At 38.7% G+C, this 21,299-nt stretch overlaps 1 protein-coding gene across 1 annotated transcript in view; it reads right to left on the bottom strand.

Annotated features, from left to right (window-relative positions):
- TMEM192 (transmembrane protein 192) overlaps positions 1–15,714 on the bottom strand; it is a 31,883-nt gene extending 16,169 nt beyond the window's left edge. The window contains exons 1-4 of the mRNA XM_044682395.1: positions 15,636–15,714; positions 12,180–12,326; positions 8,074–8,338; positions 589–723 (exon numbers count right to left, since the gene is read on the bottom strand). Of these exons, the coding sequence (XP_044538330.1) occupies positions 589–723; positions 8,074–8,338; positions 12,180–12,326; positions 15,636–15,662 (574 nt within the window). The 5' untranslated portion in view covers positions 15,663–15,714. The remainder of the gene's footprint in view (positions 1–588; positions 724–8,073; positions 8,339–12,179; positions 12,327–15,635) is intronic.
- Between the last annotated feature and the right edge of the window lie 5,585 nt (positions 15,715–21,299).

Raw genomic sequence — 21,299 nt, 5'->3', positions numbered from 1 at the left:
TTTTTTTCTCAGAATATGAATTAAATTGATTACTTATAACAACTGTTATAAATGACCCCACTAAACAAAAGAGTAGAGGAGGGATCAATAAGCGAAATAAAATTATTATGATGTTTATAGATTATACATTTATTTCAGTGAATTATAGCTAAATTATATATAGCTATTGTTTCTTTGGTATGAATTTTCAGATATTCAGTGATACTTGTACTATGCATGAAAATTTCTCATACCAATTACATTTCTGAATTCCTTCCACGATGAATTTTCAGGTGTTTAACAAGCATTCAGTGTTATTTGAACAGTACCCACGTGTGGTTCATTTACAAGGCCTCTTTCTAATATGAATCTTTTGTTGCTAAAGAAGGTATAAGTTATGAGGGAATACTTTCTGACATTCTTTACATTTTAAAAGCTTCTTTCTAGTGTGAATCATCTGGTGTAAAATAAGGCCTAATACCTAAATGAATTGGATTTATGGAACTGGATCAGAAAAGTAATGGGCTTTACAGACTGAACTGGAGACAGTACTTGAAGGCCATTGTAAGCTAGGCAGACTGGTAGAGGGACAAAATGAGGAATTCTCACCTGTGTAAATGACCAGACATATCAGTGAACAGATCAGCTCCAAGGCCAGGACTGCCAGGATGAAGTCGAGATAGAGGGTACTATGATTGGGGAAAGAGTGCTGTATACACAAGATGAGGAGCAGTGCTGCATTGCCTGGCAAAAGAAACACAAGCTCAGCATTAGTCAAAGCATCTGATCTGCTGTCAAAAGAGAAACAACAGTCTAGTCAAAATGGTAGCATCTAACAAAGCTGAAGACAAAATCCAAAGTGAGTAGTGCCAACCATTTGGGGTTAAGGGCAGAATAAGTTTCTTAACAAAGCCCCGGGGACATTCCAGTGCTATCATTACAAGTTATAACCACAAGTAAGATTGTGTAAGTGTCATTGTCTAGGTGATCTGATCAAGCCCACTGATTCCAAGAAAAACTAAAAGAGGAGAGAAGCCACGGATATGTGGTAAGAGTGAGGGATTTGGTTGGGAGGTTAGGAGTGTGTTAATTAAAATCACCTGGGGTTCTATTTGGAAGGATTGAACCTCAATATAGTGTTTGACAAACTTCTGTGGACCTGTGGGGGTCCTTAAAACTACATTTCCCGTGGTCCAATGGGTTTCCTGTTTTGGATGATGTATTGAAGGTGAGGGACTGTTTTAAAAGAGGGGGAAGTGACTTTGAACTTCCTTTTTAGCTACCTGCCTCTCTAGCTACTTTTTTTTTAGCTACCTGCCTCTTTAGCTACTTCTTTTTTAGCTACCTGCCTCTTTAGCTACCTGCCTCTTTAGCTACCTTCCTCTTTAGCTACCTGCTCTTTAGCTACCTGCTCTTTAGCTACCTGAGCGCTCGGAGAGAGGAAAGGAAATGGCGGAGGTGAGGTTGAATAGGTTTCTTACAGGCGCGTGGTCAGTTTATCTCTATCAGCATGGCTTTTATTAAAATACTATTCTTCCTTCTGATCTCAGCCCTCATCATTTTTAATCATAACAGGAGCAACTAGTTCAAATTCCACTTTGGGATACCGGCTGTGTGAGCACAGAAAAGTCAATTTAAACTTTTTGGGCCCTGTTTCCTCACCTTTAAAATGAGGATAACACCTTACCTCATAGTACCGGTAGTAAGTATCACATGAGATAATGAATAGAAAGTGGTTTACAATATTTAAAATGTTATGTGAAAGTCAGCTATTATTATTAGAAGCTTAAAGATATTAATTAAAGATAATAAAACTCATAGCACATTGTACAATGTATCACAATGAAAGTAAATCCAATTTGGATAAATCCAAACATAAAAAAATAAGTCAGAGAGTGATTCTTTGTTTTAAAAAAGGCTTTAAAATGGGATTCCCATAAACAGTAAGACTCCTTTTTACATTTAAAGTGGCCCAATAAAAATCACATTAATACTCGATGTTTTTTAAGAAGGCCCCATTTCACAAAGAGAGATATGCTTGTACAAAGCAGACCTATCTAGGATGCTAATGGCTTATGTGGCTTATTTAGGTGAATGGCATTTCCCTCTTAATCATCCTACCATCATGATAGTCTCCCAATAAGCCTATGGCTTATTTCTCAATGCTGTTTTTAAACTTGCTTTTTGCATTGCTAATTTAATGTACTTGGCAAACACTGAAAGTGTATAAAGAGGAAATGATTTCCAAGTTCTTTCTTTTCTTAGTATTTTTCACTCACATTTTTCTAGGTCTGGAAAATGTTTGCTTAGTTCGAGTAAAAGAGATCTCATACTTGTTGGTGCAAGCAGAATGACTACGAACCAGTAAGCCAAGTTTAAATTACATATGAAAGTCACTTTGCACTTCAGCTCTGTTCAAACAAGTCCCATCCCCCCACCCCCAATCATATTAGCATGCAGTTATGCTCCTAGTAAATCAGCTTTGGGGAGACCTAATTGGCATTTGGTCTCAAAACAATTATACTTTTAAAAATTGAAGGAGGAAATCTTTTAAAAAGGAGAGAAGCTATTCTGCATAGATAATGTGACTGTATCATCACAGATGCTAGACTACGTGTGATTTTCAGAGAATTTTTAGTTTTTAAGATGTTCTATAATAGACATTCTTTTTATGGTAAGATGGCAATCTTCAATGGGGAAATACTAAAAAATTATGATATGTGAATATAATGGAATATTAGAAGAATAGACTAAACAATAAATTGGAAGGATTTAGAGAAGCAAGGGAAGATTTCTGTGAACTGATGAAGAGAAAAATAAGTACAACCTAGAAAGCAATTTATTCAATGATGGCAACAATTGAAAGGACAAAAAAGGGACTTAACAAGGTGTAAATATAATGACCAAATTTAGCCATAGAAAAGAGTTAATGTACCTTCCCTTCTTCTTTGAATAGAATGGCAACTGTGGTTGTGGAATATTGCATGTACTGTCAGATATGGTGAACATGTTGATGAAACTTTGTTGACCTACCTTTTTTCTCTTTTCAAAATCTATTACAAAAGCTAGCTCATTGGGGAAGTTAGTGGGGAGGGATTTATTTGCAAATGGAAGGTGATGAAAAAACCCTAAGACATAAACAAAAGAATAAAAATGTTCTATAGCAAATTCAATTTTACTACACAAGATTATATATAGTACTCAAGAGTAGAGACCTGGATAGAAGATGTAAATATATTCTACAAAGACATGAGATCATAGCTCTACCTAGTGGCCATTTTCATAGCTCTCCGTTAATCCAGAGATGTCTGGTTTTATTCCATTTGACTAACTAAAATGCACTTAAAACATGAAGGCATACTCTAAAAAGAAAAGGACTTAAAAACCAATAACAATAAATCTTAAATGATTATTTCATGGGATATAGTCAGGTATTGAGCCAAAAGTACACCCTGTTACTCCTAGCAACTAGGAATCTCTGAAACTCATCAATACAGTTCACTTTACTACAATAAAGAGTTACAGACTCACTTTTCTTTATTTTGCTCAACAGCAACAGGCACAATTAAATGTTTCTGCTTCCAATCCATGCCCCAGTATGGCTGAAAGAAATTAATCTGAAATTCCCACCAGGGACATTCAAAAAAGTTCTGTTCCAGGTGGTTCCCACTCAACTAAGTTGCCTGTGTCTCTCAAAAGTATAGGCTATGTGACACTTGGACATCCTGTAATTCCTGGTTGGAAGGCAGCAAGGTGTAGTATTTAGTTATAGTGCTGGTCTTAAGAGTCAAGAAGACTTGAGTGCAAATCCAAACCCAAATAATTACTAGCTATATGACCCATGCAAGTCACTCAACTTCCATTTCCTTTCTTCTCTCCTTCTATCACTCACAGCTGTTAGTAAAGAGATTGGATTTGCTTCTAAATAAGTCAGTTTTTATATAAAAGTTCACAGATGGCATCTCTCCATATTTTTGTTATAAGGTTTCAATGACTATAACATCAAATAGTTTTGTGGATGGTCTGAGAGAATATCAATACTAGATAGTTTTGAAGGATGTGAGGACGTGATCAATGCAATGACCAACTACAATTTTAGAGGGTTCTGAAACATACCTCCCCCTTGACAGAGAAGTAATGGACCCAGGATAGAATAAGATATATATTTTTCTAACATAGCCAAAGTGGGAATTTGCTGGGTTTTTTTACTATGTAGATTTGTTGAAAAGGCTTTGTTTAAAAAGAAAAAAATCTTGGCCACAGAGCAAATATATGGGAAGACACTTTCCTATGCAGAGGACATAGTTCATGGGTATGGGAAATTTATGAATGATGAAAAAAATTATTGATTTGTTTTGTGAATTTTCTCTCATTTCTTCTTTTTTTTTTCTTTTAAAAATTATTTATTGGGTCATCTGGGTGGCTCAGTGGATTGAGAACCAGGTCTAGAGATGGGAGGTCCTGAGTTCAAATCTGACCTAAGATACTTCCTAGCTATGTGTCCTTGGGCAAGTCACTTAACCCCCATTACCTGGCTCTTACCACTCTTGTGCCTTGGAAGCAATGCATAGTATTGATTCCAAGATGGAAGGTAAAGGTTAAAATATATATATATATTTATACACACACACATTTATATGGGATGGTTTTCTGGGAAGAGGGAAAAAATAGAGGGAATAAAAATGGATTTCTAAAAATGAGAGTAAAATACTTGTTCATTTTTTAAAAAGTCATGTAAAAATAAAAGTTAAGTAAAAATATCATTATTAAAAATATCATTATTGGACCAATACTTAAAAAAATGCATATTCTGCTTTGGTTAGTAGAATCCTGTTCACTGTTCTTCAGTATTAACATGGAATTTCTACTCCTACGGTGCAGGACACAGCGACCTCTTATGGCCAAAGGATGAGGTGCAAGAATCAATGTGGCCTAGAAACCAATCCTTGTGAAGGAGGCTGAATGCAGAGACTACATCATTTCCTATGTAGACTGGATAATGGAATGTTTTTGTTTTTTTTTCCAAACTGCCCACTCTCATCCTTATGGAGAGATCTGACTCTGGCCCTTCTCTTTGCCATCCACAGGTCAGGGTTGGTTCTGACACTCTTTACCTCTCAAGGAGAGTGTCTTCATATAACTTTTTCCCCCTGTAATTTACTTTGCTTTATTAATTTCTGTGATTCCAATGTTCTCAGATGCTCTAAGATAGCAATTTTAATCAAGACGCAAAATACTTCAGGGTGGCCTATGAAAGAAAGGTTGACAAACTAAAAAAAGAAAAAACAAGCCACGGAATTCTCATAGAATATAAGACTTTGAACAACCTAAATTAGGTCAATTTTTAATTTCATTTCTACCTATAAAATATTTTAGGTCCAGATATAAATCATAAATGTAAATTATGCTCAGACCAATGAAGAAAAGCTGGTTCTCATTTACATGAAATCCTTTGTTAAGATCCTAAAATCCAAAATACAGGCCCAAAGAATTACATATATATTTTAAAATCCTTACCATCTGTCTTAGAATTGATGTTAAGTATTGACTTTAAGGCAGAGGAGCTATAAGGGCGGGGCAATTGGCATGAAGTGATTTGCCTGGGGGTCACATATCTAGGAAGTGTCTGAAGCCAGATTTGCATCTAGGTCCTCCTGACTCCAGGCCTGGTGCTCTATCCACTGAGCCACCCAGCTGCCCGGGCAAAGAAATATTATTCAACAAACATCTATTAAGCACCAACCATGTGCTAGGGACTGGGTACTCATGGGCAAAAATGAAAATAGTCCTTGGCCTCAAGAAGCTTATGTTTTATCATGGATGACAACAGGTGTACATATACAAGTATTCAAGATAAATTCAGAAAGGAGGAGGCAGGAAATCAGGAAAGGTCTCATGTGGGAGTAGCTTTTGAGCTGAGTTTTCAAGGAAACTAAGAATTCTAAGAGGCAGATGGAGGGAAGGAGTGCCTGGGTTCAGCCTCAATCTTATCCCTTTAGAAGGATCTAGAAGACATTTCAGGGAATCTGTGAATTTGTATTGGGAAAAAAATAAATATCTTCCTTTTCACTAACTTCTAACTGAAAGGTAATGTATTTCCTACCATTGTTTTTATTTTATTTTATTTTTTATTTTATTTTATTTTTAAACCCTTAACTTCTGTGTATTGGCTCCTTGGTGGAAGAGTGGTAAGGGTGGGCAATGGGGGTCAAGTGACTTGCCCAGGAACACAGCTGGGAAGTGTCTGAGGCTGGATTTGAACATAGGACCTCCCATCTCTAGGCCTGATTCTCAATCCACTGAGCTATCCAGCTGCTCCCCCTTCCATTGTTTTTAAAACAGTTTCTGAGAAGAGTCCAAAAGCTTCTCCAGATTGCCAAAGGGATCCAGGAAACAAAAAAGGTGAAGAACCTCTGATCTTGATCATAGTTCATTCTCCTCATTTCTAGAGAGCCTGTTCTAGCCCTCACAGCATATGAATGTTTTACCAGATCTGCCTTAATACTGTCACTTCCTGAAGAAGTATCAGTTTCTTAAAAACAAGTTTTCTCTACTTATTACTTCCAAAGAATAGTCAAACAGCAACAATTTATTTCCCCCAACTCATATCTTTTCTTCAGTGGAAGGCATAGCATCAATCCCAAAAAAAGCAATTATTAGGTTTTGCTAGTTATTCCAAGAGAGATTTTCTAAGCTCTACTTTTGTATGTATACTGGGATTATCCAACTTCCAAAAATTAGCACTATGCCTAGCACAAGTAGGCACCTTATAAATTCTTGTTGAACGAATGAATGTTGAATCATGTGAACACATAAATAGGTCTGGAGGTATTTCAACTGCTCCTAAGGTTTAGTCATTGAGCAAGGCATTTCAACTATTCAGGGTTTTGCTGACAGGCCAAAAACTAGCCCCTAAAAGAGTTCAGAGGGCCATCAGACTATTTCTTTTTTGTTTTTTGATTTAATTTTTTCCAGTCAATAAAAATCCACTTTCTCTCACTCCCACCTTCTCCTTGCCATAATAATTGAAAAGGAGATAATACATGTACCCATCCTAATGGATTATTATAATAAAACCATCTCCTAACCCAGTGATGGGCAAACTTTTTAAAGAGGGGGCCAAAGGAAAGGAAATGCTCATCTGTCAGACTGTTTCTAAGGCAACTCTTTTGAAGTTTCATTGTATTGTATCCTACTCATTGTATTCGTCAGATTAGGAATAATGTTGTGGGGCCAGACAGAACATTTCAGGGGGCTGCATCTGGCCTGGGGGCTGTCATTTGCCCATCATATAAAGTACAACATTGATAGACATCCCCGCAACCAGAATGATTTGGGAAGAAGTATAGCACTCTAACCTCATCCATCTGACAGGTGAGGAAAATCCAATAATCTGATGTCATTTTCACAAGTTCCACCAGAAATTTACAAAAACAAATAAAAGGTTTTTGTTGTTGTATATAGTTCAGTTTTTGACAATCATCTGACATTTCCAGCAGTAGATGGGGCCAAAAAGTTAGATTCTTACAAAACAAATTTAGAGTCTGAAATCCTCACACTAGTCCTACCTAAATTAGGAGGCAGACTTCTGAAAAGACAACCAAAGAAAACCCAACAACAACAATAAAAAAGTTGAAAGAGTGGAAAAAATTGTTCTATCTGACTGTGATGGAAACATTACTACACCCCAAAAAATGCCGTATATGAAAATGTAGAGGCATGGGAGGACTTCCATGAACTGAGCTTAAAAGAGGAATAAAAAAATAGATCCAAGACAGCAGGCAGAATGATTATAATAATAGAAATAAAAATATTATGAAAAAGCAGTTCATCTCAGATTTCAAAAAAATTAACGTGGGCTCCGAAGGACAAGTGTTGAAACACTTGTCTCTTTCCAGTACAGACCTGAGACATTCCAGATGCAAAATGTTACAAATCTTGTCTTTTGCTACTCTCTAGCTGTTTTTCTTTTTCACTAAGAAAAGGACAAAGGAGAATAATAATACACATAAAAAGAATTGTGGTTTAAAAAACCTACGGCATCACAACCACATTTTTTAAATACAAAAAGCTAAGAGAGATAGGCAAGCTCACCAGTTGAGTGGATCATTAATGACAGTCTTTTAAGATGTCTAGTGGATCTGTACATCATGATGTAGCCTTGATTTCTCACTTGACTATGGTGGTACTGGATGTAACGTTCAAGAAGCACATGGAAGACCCATAAAATCACTTTTCCAAGGATGATTACAGTCTGAACTTTAAACGGGTTGATGTAGTTTCCTGGGCATTTGTCCTCATTTGGATTAGGATAAGAACAAAGCAAACCTGTTAAAAATGCTAAAACAACGAATACAACCTAGAGGGGAAAAAAGTACCAAGATGGTTTTAGGACTTTTGAGGTTAAATACACATGTCACTTTTTCTGTCCTACATTCAGCCTAAGCTTTCAATTTTTAGAAAGCAAGAATAGGAGCTGAAGTATTGGACTGAATTTTATATTCCTATATCCATATGATTATGGTCACAAGACTATTAAATAAATGCAATATAATTCTAAATTACGTGACTTGCTTGCAATGCACTTAAAGGCTGTGGTACTCTAAGTCACCTAGATAGGATAGCTTATTCCCAGACAACGATAATTTTTTAATTTAAAAAAATTTGTATTTTAAAAGTATTTTTCCATTTTACATCTTTCATTTTCTTTCTCTCTTCTCTTTCCTACCCCCTCCTAGATCCAATAAGCACTTCCACTGGGTTATTCAAAAGTTATCACTTATATCTATTTTCATATTCATTTTTGCCATAGAGCAATCTTTTAAAACCCAAGCCCCTAATCATGTATCCATATAAACAAATGATTGGTCATTTGTTTTTCTTCTCCCACAGTTCTTTATTTGGTCAGCATTCTTTCTCATAAGTCCCTTGGGATTGTTTTGTATTAGCAAAGCCCATTACATTGGATTGTTCCACAATGTTTCACTTTCTGTGTATAAGGTTCTCCTGGTCCTGCTCCTTTCACTCTGCATCAATTCCTGGAGGTCATTCCAGTTCACATGGAATTTCTCCAGTTAATTATTCCTTTTAGCACAATAGTATTCCATCACCAACAGATACCACAATTTGTTCAGGCATTCCCCAATCGATTGACACCCCATCATTTTCCAATTTTTTGCCACCACAAAGAGCGTGGCTATAAATATTTTTGTACAAATATTTTTCATTATTATCTCTTTAGGGTAACAAATCTAGTAGTGGTATTGCTGGATCAAAGGGTATGCATTCTTTTAAAACTTTTGGGCATAGTTCCAAATTGTCCTCCAGAATGGTTGGGTCAATTCACAACTCCACCAGCAATGCATTAAGTGTCCCAATTTTGCCACAACCCCTCCAACACTCATTATTTTCCTTTACTGTCATATTGGCCAATCTGCTAGCGTAAGGTGGCACCTCAGTGTTGTTTGATTTGCATTTCTCTAATTATGAGATATTTAGAACACTTTTTCATGTATTTATTGATAGTTTTGATTTCTTCATCTGAAAACTGCCCTATTCATGTTCCTTCACCATTTGTTAATTGGGGAATGGCTTGATTTTTTTTGTATAATTGACTTAGCTCCATATAAATTTGTCAGAGGTTTTTGTTATAAAATTTCCACCCCAATTTGTTGCTTCCCTTCTAATTTTGGATGCACTGGTTTTGTTTGTACAAAACCTTTTTAATTTAATGTAATAATTAAGAATTATTCATTTTATATTTTGTAAGATTCCCTCTCTCTTACTTGGTCTTAAATTCTTTCCTTTTCCATAGATCTGACAGGTACCAAATTGTGATAATTAAAACAAAAATAACTTTATACTCGACACTATTTTGCATAGCTTCAAGTCAACGATCTCCAGAAAAAGTAGGGTCCAAATCTGGTCTCAGACAGCAGCTGATCCAAGCATCATCAGTTTCTATAGGGGGTTGGACCCTAACCTCCGAGAGTTGTTCTAGTTCTAAATCCATGAATATGATCACCCAAAGTACAGGAAAGAGGGTGCAAGCTAGATACGAACAAGCTGCAACACATGACAAATAAGGAACTCTGTAGGAAAGGAGGTCTAAAGAATGCCAGTAGAAAAATGTCAGGGGGAAGGGGACAGTATTAAAATCCAGAAATGACTCACAGGCCCTGCAATGCTAAAAGAATTCATCAAGGAAGGTCCCCAATATGTTGGATAAGCCTTTAGGGGTGAATCTGTGAGAAGTCATGGACTATGGTCATAGTAGATGAGTTGGGAAAATACATCATTGGAAGGAATGCCCACTTTGATAAGATCACAGATGTATCAGAATATTTAAGTGACAATATTAGTTATTTGTCCCTATAAAAAAAAATCTGGGGGGCAGCTAGGTAGCTCAGTGGACTGAGAGTCAGGCCTAGAGATGGGAGGTCCTAGGTTCAAATCTGACCTCAGACACTTCCCAGCCGTGTGACCCTGGGCAAGTCACTTGACTCCCATTGCGTAGCCCTTACCACTCTTCTGCCTTGGAGCCAATACACAGTATTGACTCCAAGACAGAAGGCAAGAGCTTAAAATAAATAAATGAATGAATGAATGAATAAATAAATAAATAAATAATTTTAAAGATACAAACAAAATCTGTAAGATGCATAGTTCAAATAATCAAAAATCCTCAAGAAATAGATAATATAGGACTGTAACTTTTAAAAATTAAGACACGTATAATAAACTGCTTTTCCACATGAGTTCATAGGACTACAAATTTATAGTTGGAAAGACCCTTAGATGCCATCAAGTCAAATCTCCTTCTATTAGAGATGAGGAAACTGAGGTTTGTGGACATTAAATTTATTCTGAGCAATTAATAAAAGAAAAAAACATCCTAATTGAAAAGCAGCATACTATAAGGATATTCCTCTTTGGCTCAGCAACAAACCCAGTGTGATTATGACGATATAGTTTAATCTCTATTCTAGTTTCCAAATGAATAAAAGGAGAGATTTGGCCTACGTGATGTTAAAAGTCCTTCCTAGTTTCTTAATTCTAACATCCAAATAAATACTTCTCTAGTAATACCTAGACTAATCTAGCTCTCATCACCTGGTCCCAGAGTTCTTAATCCATTTTAAAAGTCTGACAAAAAATGAATTTCAGTATAATTGACTCTCTTTCATAATCCTTTGTATTTTACTTTAAAAACATGATTCTGAGAAGAGGTCTAACTTTCATTTGACTGAGAAATAGGTTAATGACACACAAAAAAATTAAGAACCCCTCACTTGATCTATACAAGGAAAAATCCTTTGAAAAATCGAAGTAACTGATTAGCTACTCTGAATACACTTAAGCAGCAATAGGTTGTGTAGGTAAGTTGCTATTTTTCTTTTGAATCCTTACCATCTGTCTTAGAATCAATACTGAGTATAAGATCCAAAGCAGCAGAGCAGTAATGCCTAGGCAATAGGGATTAAGTGATCAGCGCAGGGTCACTTGCCTTGGCAGAGTCTGGGGCCACATTTGAACCCAGAATCTCCCATCTCCAGGCCTGGCTCTCTATCCACTGAACCATTTTGCTGCTCCAGGAACAGTTACTCTTATGACCCGTGGAAGTACAATAATTTTTGGCTCTATTATGACAAGTGACTAGTGGTGTTTATTATAAGAACAAAACTTCCCATCACTCAGTGGCTACTTCTAAGCATCTATTATTACCTGGAGTGCTTTTGTTCACACTCCATGGTCCAGGCAGAACTTGCTCCATCTGGGACAGACATAAGAGTAATGGAGAGGGTAACAGCTAACCCTGAGGGGGATTGAGTGTTATGCATATATATATATATACACACACACACACATATATATACACATATACATATGTATATATGTATGTTTTACCAGACTTATGATTTCACTGCTATAAAGAACTTCCCAGACTGGAGCCCGTTCTGCACCTTCTACTCTTCAAGAGTCGCCTAACATCCTGGGACTTGCGTAGGATCAGCTTGAGTATGCATCAAAGGTAGCACCTGAACCCAGGTCTGGTCTCCAAAGTGGCTCTCTATCCACGAGGCTAAACTTATTCTAATTCATATTCCCCAGGGTTCACATGTTAAAGCAAGAAAAGTTACTGCTTTGCCTCTGACATGCTCTTCAATGCACCTTGCACCCTTCCTTCCCCACAGACTTACATGTATTAACAAGAGAAGATTTGCTATGATGACTGTGGGAAGGGCATGGAATCTAGGTCTGAAATGAACGTGCAGTGAATGCTGTGGCAGAAGTTGACCATCTAGAAGGGGATCATCTTCCATACTCTGTGTGAGATCCAGCGAACCCTAGAGGGAACAAAATCCAAAATTAATATATTCTTAGACTATGTGCACAAAACATGAAGCTTGAATCAGTATTAGAGTATTTCATATATATATATATATATAGAAAATATATACATATTTTTAATATTCATTCTAAGAATATTTTTTCCAGAAAAAAATACTTAAGTTTCAACTACTGGAGACATACATACTAAGAAGAAGAAGAAACCATCTCCTACCCTCAAAAGGGTTACACCATCTACCTAGCAGGTGAGGAATAAATAAATGAAAAGTTCAATAATGGCAAGTTCAACAGAGAATTAGAATGGTTTAATAAAGGACAGGCTATGGACTAAGAGCTAGGCTCAAGGTTTGTTTCTAACAGACATTAGGTACATGAGTATGGCGAGATCCCTAACTTTTAGGTCCCCAGGCAACTTTCTTTTTTTAAGAGGACCTTCCTTCAGTTATCCCAGGCAACTTTCTAAAACTCTAAGTTACAGGTGAGGGCTTATTTGCATCTGTGTAAGAAGATTCCACACCAGAAGTTTCCAATGGTGATGAAATCAACCTTCCAACCCCTGCAAAAAGTTAAACAGGGACAGTGGCTCAATGATAGAGAGCCAGGCCTGGAGATGGGAGGACCTGAATTTAAATTTGGCCTCAGATACTTCCTAGCTATGTGCCCGTAGGCAAGTTATTCAAACCTAACTGCCTAGCACTTACCACTCTTTTGCTCAGAATCAATACTTAGTTATCAATTCTAAGAAAGGTATGGGTCTAAAAAAAATTTAAATAATGAGATAATATTTCAAGTAAAACAGGACAAGGCTAACTTCCAAACCCAAGATCCAGGTAGAAATAATAGTTAAAGAGGACAGAGGTGCAAAACAACTGACCTGTATATTATCTCATTTGGTTTCAGTCTCTCAGCAACCCTGTAAGGTATATAATTCTTGCTGTCCTCCCTACATCACTTAGACCTCCAGAAACAAGAGCATCACTATTTCATTTGGAAAATTGTTCCTAGCGTGCCAACTCTCCATTTAACAGTAGGGCAAACTGAAGCAATGATGGGCATGACACAGTAGACAGAATTCTGGCCTTAGAGCCAAAATGATCATAATTCAAAGATGTAGACTCAAAGACCACATGTCCCAACTCTCTAATTTTACAGATGGGGAGACCAAGGCCCAGAGAGGTCCCATGACTTGTTTAGAATCACAAAGGAGACAGATGGGGACTGGAACCTAGAACTACTGATTTCAGGACTCTTCCCCTGTGCCACAGTATTTTCTGGGTTCAGTTCCTACTTCAGATATCTTCTAGTTGCCTCAGTCAGTCAAGTCAAGGATTTATTAAGTGCTTTCTATGTGCCAGGCGCTGAGCTAAGTGCTGATACAGCAAGATACAAAGAAAAGGCAGTGTTCCCAAGAGGATCACATTCTAATGGTGACCTTGGACAAGTCACAACTTTTTGGAATCTTACTTTTTTCCTCTTTAATGTAGAGCTAATGCTATTAACACTTTCTACTTAACAGAGTTGCAGTAAAGATAGGGCTTTCAATCTTCAAAGCCCTTACATAAATGGGAGCTGTTGGCCAGGAGCAGCATGTAAGCAAAATTTCCTACTGGAAAAGAACCATGCTGTTGCCGAGTCATTTTTCAGTTGTGTCTGAATCCTCATGACGCCTTTTCTGGGTTTTATTGACACAGATGCTAGAGTAGTTTGCCATTTTCTTCTTTAGATCACTTTACAGATGATGGAACTGAGCAAACAGCCCAGGGTCACACACCTAGGAAGTGCCTAAGTCATATTTGAACTCAGGAGGATGAGTCTTCCTGACTCCAGGCCTGACACTCTATCCACTATACCACCTAGCTGCAAAGGATCATATTATGGATGAAAAGAGCATTCAGGTTGGCAAGGATCATAAAGCTATGGAACAATTAGAATTCAGGAATATATAGAAGGCAATGGTATTTTTACCCAACCAGAAAAAAAAGTCAGGAGACCAGAGTTCTAGCTCTGATACTAATTAGGTATGAGATTTTATGTAATATCATCTCTCTGAGTTTCAGTTTATGAACATGCAAAAAGTGGTCTTATAGACCTAAACAAGTAGGGTGGCCTGGACAAGACCAGACCTAAAATCAGGAAGAACAAGGTTCAAATTTCACCTCTGATATTTACTAGTGTGGGCAATTCATCTACTTCCAATCTTTGGTGTTCAATTTCTACATTTATAAAAGAGAGAATGACTGATAATAATTATCCCACAGGGTGTGAGGTGCAAATGCATGAATCCCTTCAACTTGGAGTTTTACTTTCAGTTTTAACAGCAACTCTAAAGACAAAAGGGCAAGGGCTGGGCAGACGGGGTTAAGTGACTTGCCCAGGGTCACATTGCTAGGAAGTGTCTGAGGCAAGATTTCGCTTAAAGGGCTAGTTACTAGTAGTGCAGAGTAACCGTTTAATAAATGTTTGACGACTGCCGTATACCGTATCCCCCAAACTTTACTAGTTTAAAATTATCCTAAATTATTTTAAAACTTTGGGGACACCCTATATAATGCAATCTAGCTTGGTGTCTTTTAGGCATCTGGTTGGAGCCCTACTGGGGTGCCATTCCAGTTTCCTCTGCCCTTCCAACATCGCTCATTCCTTCCAAAGCAGAAGGGTTTCCTAGCGCTGACAATGACCTGGCTTCACACAGCTGCTCCGCTGGGCTCAGCGGGAGCCTGGCAGAAGCAACAGGGGTGAGAACCCCAGAAGTGCCCCCATTCCCTTCCCCGTGCCCTGGCCCAGCGTAGAGTCGGCAGGTCAGCCGCACAGTCACGTGACAAAGCCGAGTTCCGGGACCAGAAGCTGAGCCGCTTCCAGAGCAGTAGTGCGGGACTGGCAGTGCATAAGACGAAGCCCGGGGAACTCCCAGCCGCGTGAGCGCGCCCCTCGCCCACCGGCACCGGGCCGCCCAGCTCGGGACCACGGCACTGCCTCTCGGGGACAGCCCTCATCCCTTTCCCAGAGCGCGCCACCACCCCTCCTGGCGTCCCTTCCCAGGATGCAAAACCCTTGCAGGTGGTTCGTCCCCTGGGCGCCTCTCCCGGCAGGTGGGCCGCCACAAGGGCGTAGCTTCTGTCCTCTCCGCCTTCCTTCTCCTGCGCACAGCGTTCAGCGGCGACCCGAGCCACCTTTCGGGGTCCCCGCGCGGGGTGAGGCGCTCAGAGGCGGTGGGGCAGGATGGCCAGGAAGACTGCTTGGCTGCTCCAGGCCCCGCCCCGCAACGCCTGGAGCCCCCCAGCCGCGCCAGCCCCGCGAGCACTCACATCCTCCAGCCGTGTCCCCGCCGCCATCTCCCGGGCTCCCGAGGCCGAAGCCCCGCCGCCGGGCCGCGCTGTCTGCACCTGCGCGTCTCCGCGGCTGCTCCAGGAAAGTGGGTAAAAAAATTAAATTTAAAAAAAAGAAAAAAAAAAAGAACACCGTCAGTGCCCCGCCTCCGCCCGCCTTCCTCTCGAGCTCCTTCGCACTCTGGCTCCGCCCACGCGGGCACAGACCCCGCCCCCGTGGGTAGCGTTCGGTTCCTCCTCCCAGGCCCTCATTGGTGGAGCCCGAGAGGCTTCCCCCCGACGCTGCCGGCCCCCGGAGGGAGGGGGGGGACGTTCGCAGCGGAGCTGCTGCGGGTCTCCCTTCTCTCCTACCTTGACCCATTGCTTTGGCACCCTGCTTTCTCCTTTCCGAGGTTTTGGACCCCGAAAGGCTCGAGCATCGAAGGCTGCTTTGCCAAGCCTTCGGTGGCCTGACATCCAAGCCGTCCCACCTGTTATTTATGTGCCTTTCAGAGAGGTTTGCTTTGGGCGTGATTTCCTGTGTGTCTCCCAGCCCTGGCTGTGTGCGCACTAGCTAGGGGGCTGCGGGATGATCGCTCCAGAGCTAAGCCTCGGAAGCCAGCCCGGCTCCCCTCTCCTTTTACAGATGGGGAAACCAAGGCTCAGGGACCCAGGGCGGAGAATCGCCCAAGGTCGGACCGGTGCAAGCACCAGAGCTGGAGGTGAATCTAAGTTCTTTGATTCCAAATCAAAGGCTGTTTTCACTGCACCTGACTAGGTCCAGCTGGTAATTGTTTTTTTACCCAATTGCATAATCTTTCAGAGACAGTGTTCTCATTGGTATAAGGAGGGTTTTTAGCCTAGATTAGGGGTTGTTAACCTGGGGTCTCATTAATATTTTTTAAAATGTTTTGATGACGTCCATGATACAAAGAATCCCAAAATGTCCCTTCTAATTGAGGCAGTTGGGGTTCACTTAGAGTCAGGAAACCCAAATTCAAATTCTAGTACTATTAGCTTTGCAAACTTGAACAAGCCCCATAATCTTTGTGTTTCAGTTTTATCACTTGTTTAAAAAAGGATAACAATATTTGGCAATAACCATCCCACTAATCTCAGAACCTGTTATGTGTTATCACCTGTTAAATAAGAACTATTCAATAAATAACAAATGTACAAGTACAAATATAAATATGAAAATCTAATAAATAACTATCTCATGCACAAAATCAAAGGACAGTCTATCAGAAATTGGGACCTTAGAGACTAGCTGGTTCAATTATAAGGAAAATGTTAGAAGGAACAAGTAGATAGAAGGCGGAACTTAAGAGGAAGGAAGAACTGAGTTCTAAACTTGTTTCAGATACTTATTACCTATATGACCCTAGGAAGTCCTCTCACATCTCTTTAGCTTTCTTTTCCTCATCTGGAAAATGGGGTGATGTGTCACTTGCCTCACAGTGTTGTTGTGAGGATCAAATGAGATAATCTATTTAAAGGGCTATATAGAGACTTTCTAAGTGTGTTATTCTAGCTCTCGTAGGCTGTGATTCAGAAATGCAACTTTAAGAAGAAAAAAAGTAGAGTCTCCATCATTTTGAACATGTTGCTGAGGATTACTTAAAGGCCTAGTCTCTGCTGGTGGGGCAGGACAAACATTTCGGAGCAAAACACTTGTAGTCCTAACCTTAAGCCATGCAACAATAACCTAATGATTTACTAAATGCTTTCAGAGCATCCACTTCTGAACAGGTATTATTAATCCTTTTTCTAATGAGAACTAGACAGAGAAAATTATACCTACTAGAAAATATCACCTACTAGTGATAAAATGATAAATTCTGTGACTTCCACTAAATATTTTTAAATGTAGATTTTTTTGAAGACTAATATTTAATATTGTGTCTCTATGGCAAAATATTTAAAAACCCTCAGTGACTTCATTGCTGCTTTTTTCATGTGCCACCAAGATAATTATATTTAAATTAGCTGTGTTTTACAAAATGGTACCCAACACAAAGTGTTTTTTAATTAGAAAAGCTAGTTTGTCTAAAGTTTTACATTTGCATTTTGACTCTTTTTTTGTAAGGATGTATACTGAGTTTTTAACCTTTTAACTAATGTTAAAACTATGATGGGTGTGTGGGAAAAATACATATGCAGGTTCATATTTAAAGAATGGTTGTTAATGATAAAATAAAAATCAGCTTTCGTTAAAAAAAATAAAAAGGGTAGAAGGAGTCAATGGAATCTTACCTAATGAGTTTCCAGAGGCCAGCCCTTGTGCTAGAAATTACCTCTGCTGGAATTTCTTCTCAATAAACTTCTAGAAATATTTGCTTTTTAACTGGGTTATAATATTAAAAATAACATTTGTGTAGCTCTTCATACATATTATCTAATTTGATCCCTACAATGACCCCACAAAGTAGACATTGTTATCCCCATTTTACAGACAACGAAAGGAAAGCCGAGACAGACATAGTCAGGTGTCCAAACTAGTGATTCTCAACAATAGGATTTGCATTTAGGTTACCCTTATTCCAAGTCCAGCCCTCTAAGCACTAGGTGGTTGTTACTGTGAATGAATTAGCTGCCTGGTAACACAGAATCAGGAAATAGCAAACCACTCCAGTATCTTTGCCAAGAGAATCCCAAAAGGGATCATGAGGTTTGCCACCACTGAAATAGCTGAACAACAATAGCAAATATGGAATCACAAATTTTTCCTTGTGATGAACCCATCACTATCCAGTATCACCTAGAAGACAGCAGAGCTCAAAGGAACTGGAGTGCACATCAAGTTTGATTATAAGGAATATATAATTAAAATACAGGACATTCTTAGGCCTAAGGGGGGTGGGGGTGACCTTGGATGGAGTCTAATAACCAGAAAACAGTATAAGGAAACCAGGTGGGAATTAACAGTTCTCTGAAAAGGACAAATGAAGTAGATGTTCTAGAAGGATGGGGACAAGAAACTTCTGATTGATTTTATCTTGGACTGGCCTTGCAGGATAGTAAAGTGAGGTAAATTAAGTCATTGCCCAGAAAACCTGTTTTTCCCTGGGGGAAAAGTAGAAATCAAGAATAACCCTTCCTGTGAAGGCCAAACAGCTCAAAAATAACATTCACATGAGAAAACTCTCTACAGCTATCTCACAGTCTAGGATAAGAGATACAGTGGAAAGTCCCGAGCTACTAACTTCCAGATGATAAAAAGTTTGCTACAAGGCTATGTAGAACCCCATTAAAACTGCATTTTAATTTCAGTGCAGGGCAGCCTTCACTAGAAAGGTTGCCTTGGCCAGCTGGGTATGTTTATTAATCAATAGATTCATAAATAAATATTGGTTCCACTAATTTGAACTTCTGAGTGTCTGGACTCGTTTTCTGAGGTACGCCATTTCAATTGGCAGATAGTAAGTTGATTACCTTAGATACAAATCAAAGGTAATATTTTAGCAGTAAGACTTAAAGGTAAATATATAAATTAAGTTTAGCTAGGTGGTGAAGTACATAGAGCACAGGGCCTGAAGTCAGGAAGACTAGAATTCAAATTCAGCCTCAGACACTAGCTATGTGATTCTGAGCAAATCTCTGAACCCTGTTTGCCTCAATTTCCTCATCTGTCAAATGAGCTGGAGAAGAATATGACAAACCACTTTAGTATCTTTGTCAAGAAAACTCCAAATGGGGTCACAAAGAATTGGACAATTGAATAACAAATTGTAGGAATAACATGTAGAAATCATGGGCACTGGTTAAAGGAATCAACTATCCATGCTTATTAGAGTGAAATAATTATGAAGATGTAGAACTATAATGATGATGGTGGTTCCTACTTTTAAGTGACATAAAATTTAGCTCACAAGAATATAAAAGGTTTTTTTAATAGACTTAATTTTGCTTTTTCCAATTAATAAAAATCTCTGTCTCTTCCTTCTACCACTCCACCCACTACCCACAATAAAAAGAAAAGAAAGACCTTGTATATCCAAGTAAAACAAATTCCAGCAATGCCCCATGTCCCAAGAATATTTGTTTCAATCTACCCTGAGTCTATCACCTCTCTGTCATGAAGTGGATAATATGTTCTGTTACTGGACTGGACTGACATTAAAAGTCCAGTAGAGAGAAACTGGCCTTAGATATTTCCTAGTAGAATGACCCTAAGCAAGTCACATAACCCTTGATTATCTAGCCCTTATCCTTTTTCTGTCTTAGAATTGATATTAATACAGAAGGTATGAGTTTAAAAAAAAAAGAGGGGGTGGCAGAGAAGAGACAGACTATATTTTCTTGGAAATGAAATGAACAGCTTTTAGTCTTACAAAATGTTAATTGTCTTTTGCTTTATACTGTAGTCACTGCCCTATTTTTTGAAGGATTTTTATTAAAACTTAATTATCTTTGTCACTTCACTGGGATTCCTGCTCCCCACCCTAGTAGAAATTCTTCCTCTGGACAGACAAAAAATAACATGGAAAAAGCAATCAACACTTTGGCCATGTCTGAAAATAAAAGAGTTCACTCTCTACACCTTTCATTCCTACTTCTTAATCCAGAGGTGGAACACTTCCTTGTTTTCCTAAGCCAAATTAGACAGGCTGTCCCAAAAGTCTTAGTGTAGTTTTAAGTCTTAGTCTGAAACTGCCCAAATATTTCTGGAACACCCTTGTGGATTCATAAAATATAGAATTTTTCCACCATCAAATGCTATGTGCTTGGTTTCTACTCTGCTTACTCTCTGTAGCTTCCAGCACATTCCTCTTCTGTTCGGGAGTGGAATAGCAACCAGGCAGAAGGAATTGGGGGAGTGTTATTGTTGAGTAATTTGGGAGGATCTAGTCTTTTTAATCACACTCCTACTTTCTGTCTTGCTTCTTTTTAGGAATTCCCCATATCTGGAACCTTTTATTCTTGGATGCTTTTGGGCTAGAAACTTTCTTAGCTGATCAAGACTTCCTACCTGTAATCTCATAAGTGGGAAACCAATCAGATCTCTCTGAGAAGAACCTTATTCCTCCCTTTAAAACACCTGGGCTGCCATGATACAGGTGTTGCCCTGATGTATACTGTATATAGATACATGGAATGAAGATGGATTCACCAGGGCCAAGGAGAATTTAAGCAACTTCCAAGACCCCCTGGTTAAATAACTCATTCTTTAGAGTGAAAAATGCTGCCAGAAGCAGATCACCAATAAACTGACTATCCTGGGGGCAATCTAGCTTCTTCATAAGAAAGTTGGGTGAATTTTATAGATTATGTGTGGTTTGCAGAGTAATTTCCCTTTCTCCCATTCTTTTGTGAGGATCTGTGTTTCCTCAGGTCTGATTTATTTGGATTCCGTAGTTATTACCTGCTTGCTTAAGTATATCAAAAGACCCCTCCTTTTCAACCCCCATCTTGCTCCAACTTCCCTTCCAAAAACACTTCTTTGCCTTTTATGAACAAAAATCAATTTTCTTTCCTGCCTATTGGAAAAAAATTAAAATCAGGACAACCATTTTGGAAATCAATTTGGAATTTTGTATTTAGTAAAGTGTCTAAAAAGTACATGCCTTTGATCTAAAGATTTTATTTATAGGCTTATATGCCAAGTAAGCCATTGATGAGTCCATGCATATTTTTATATATATATATATATATATATATATA

The sequence above is a fragment of the Gracilinanus agilis genome, chromosome 6 (assembly GCF_016433145.1).
Source record: "Gracilinanus agilis isolate LMUSP501 chromosome 6, AgileGrace, whole genome shotgun sequence".
Lineage (NCBI taxonomy): Eukaryota > Metazoa > Chordata > Mammalia > Didelphimorphia > Didelphidae > Gracilinanus > Gracilinanus agilis.
This window is presented reverse-complemented; position numbering and strand designations above follow the sequence as displayed.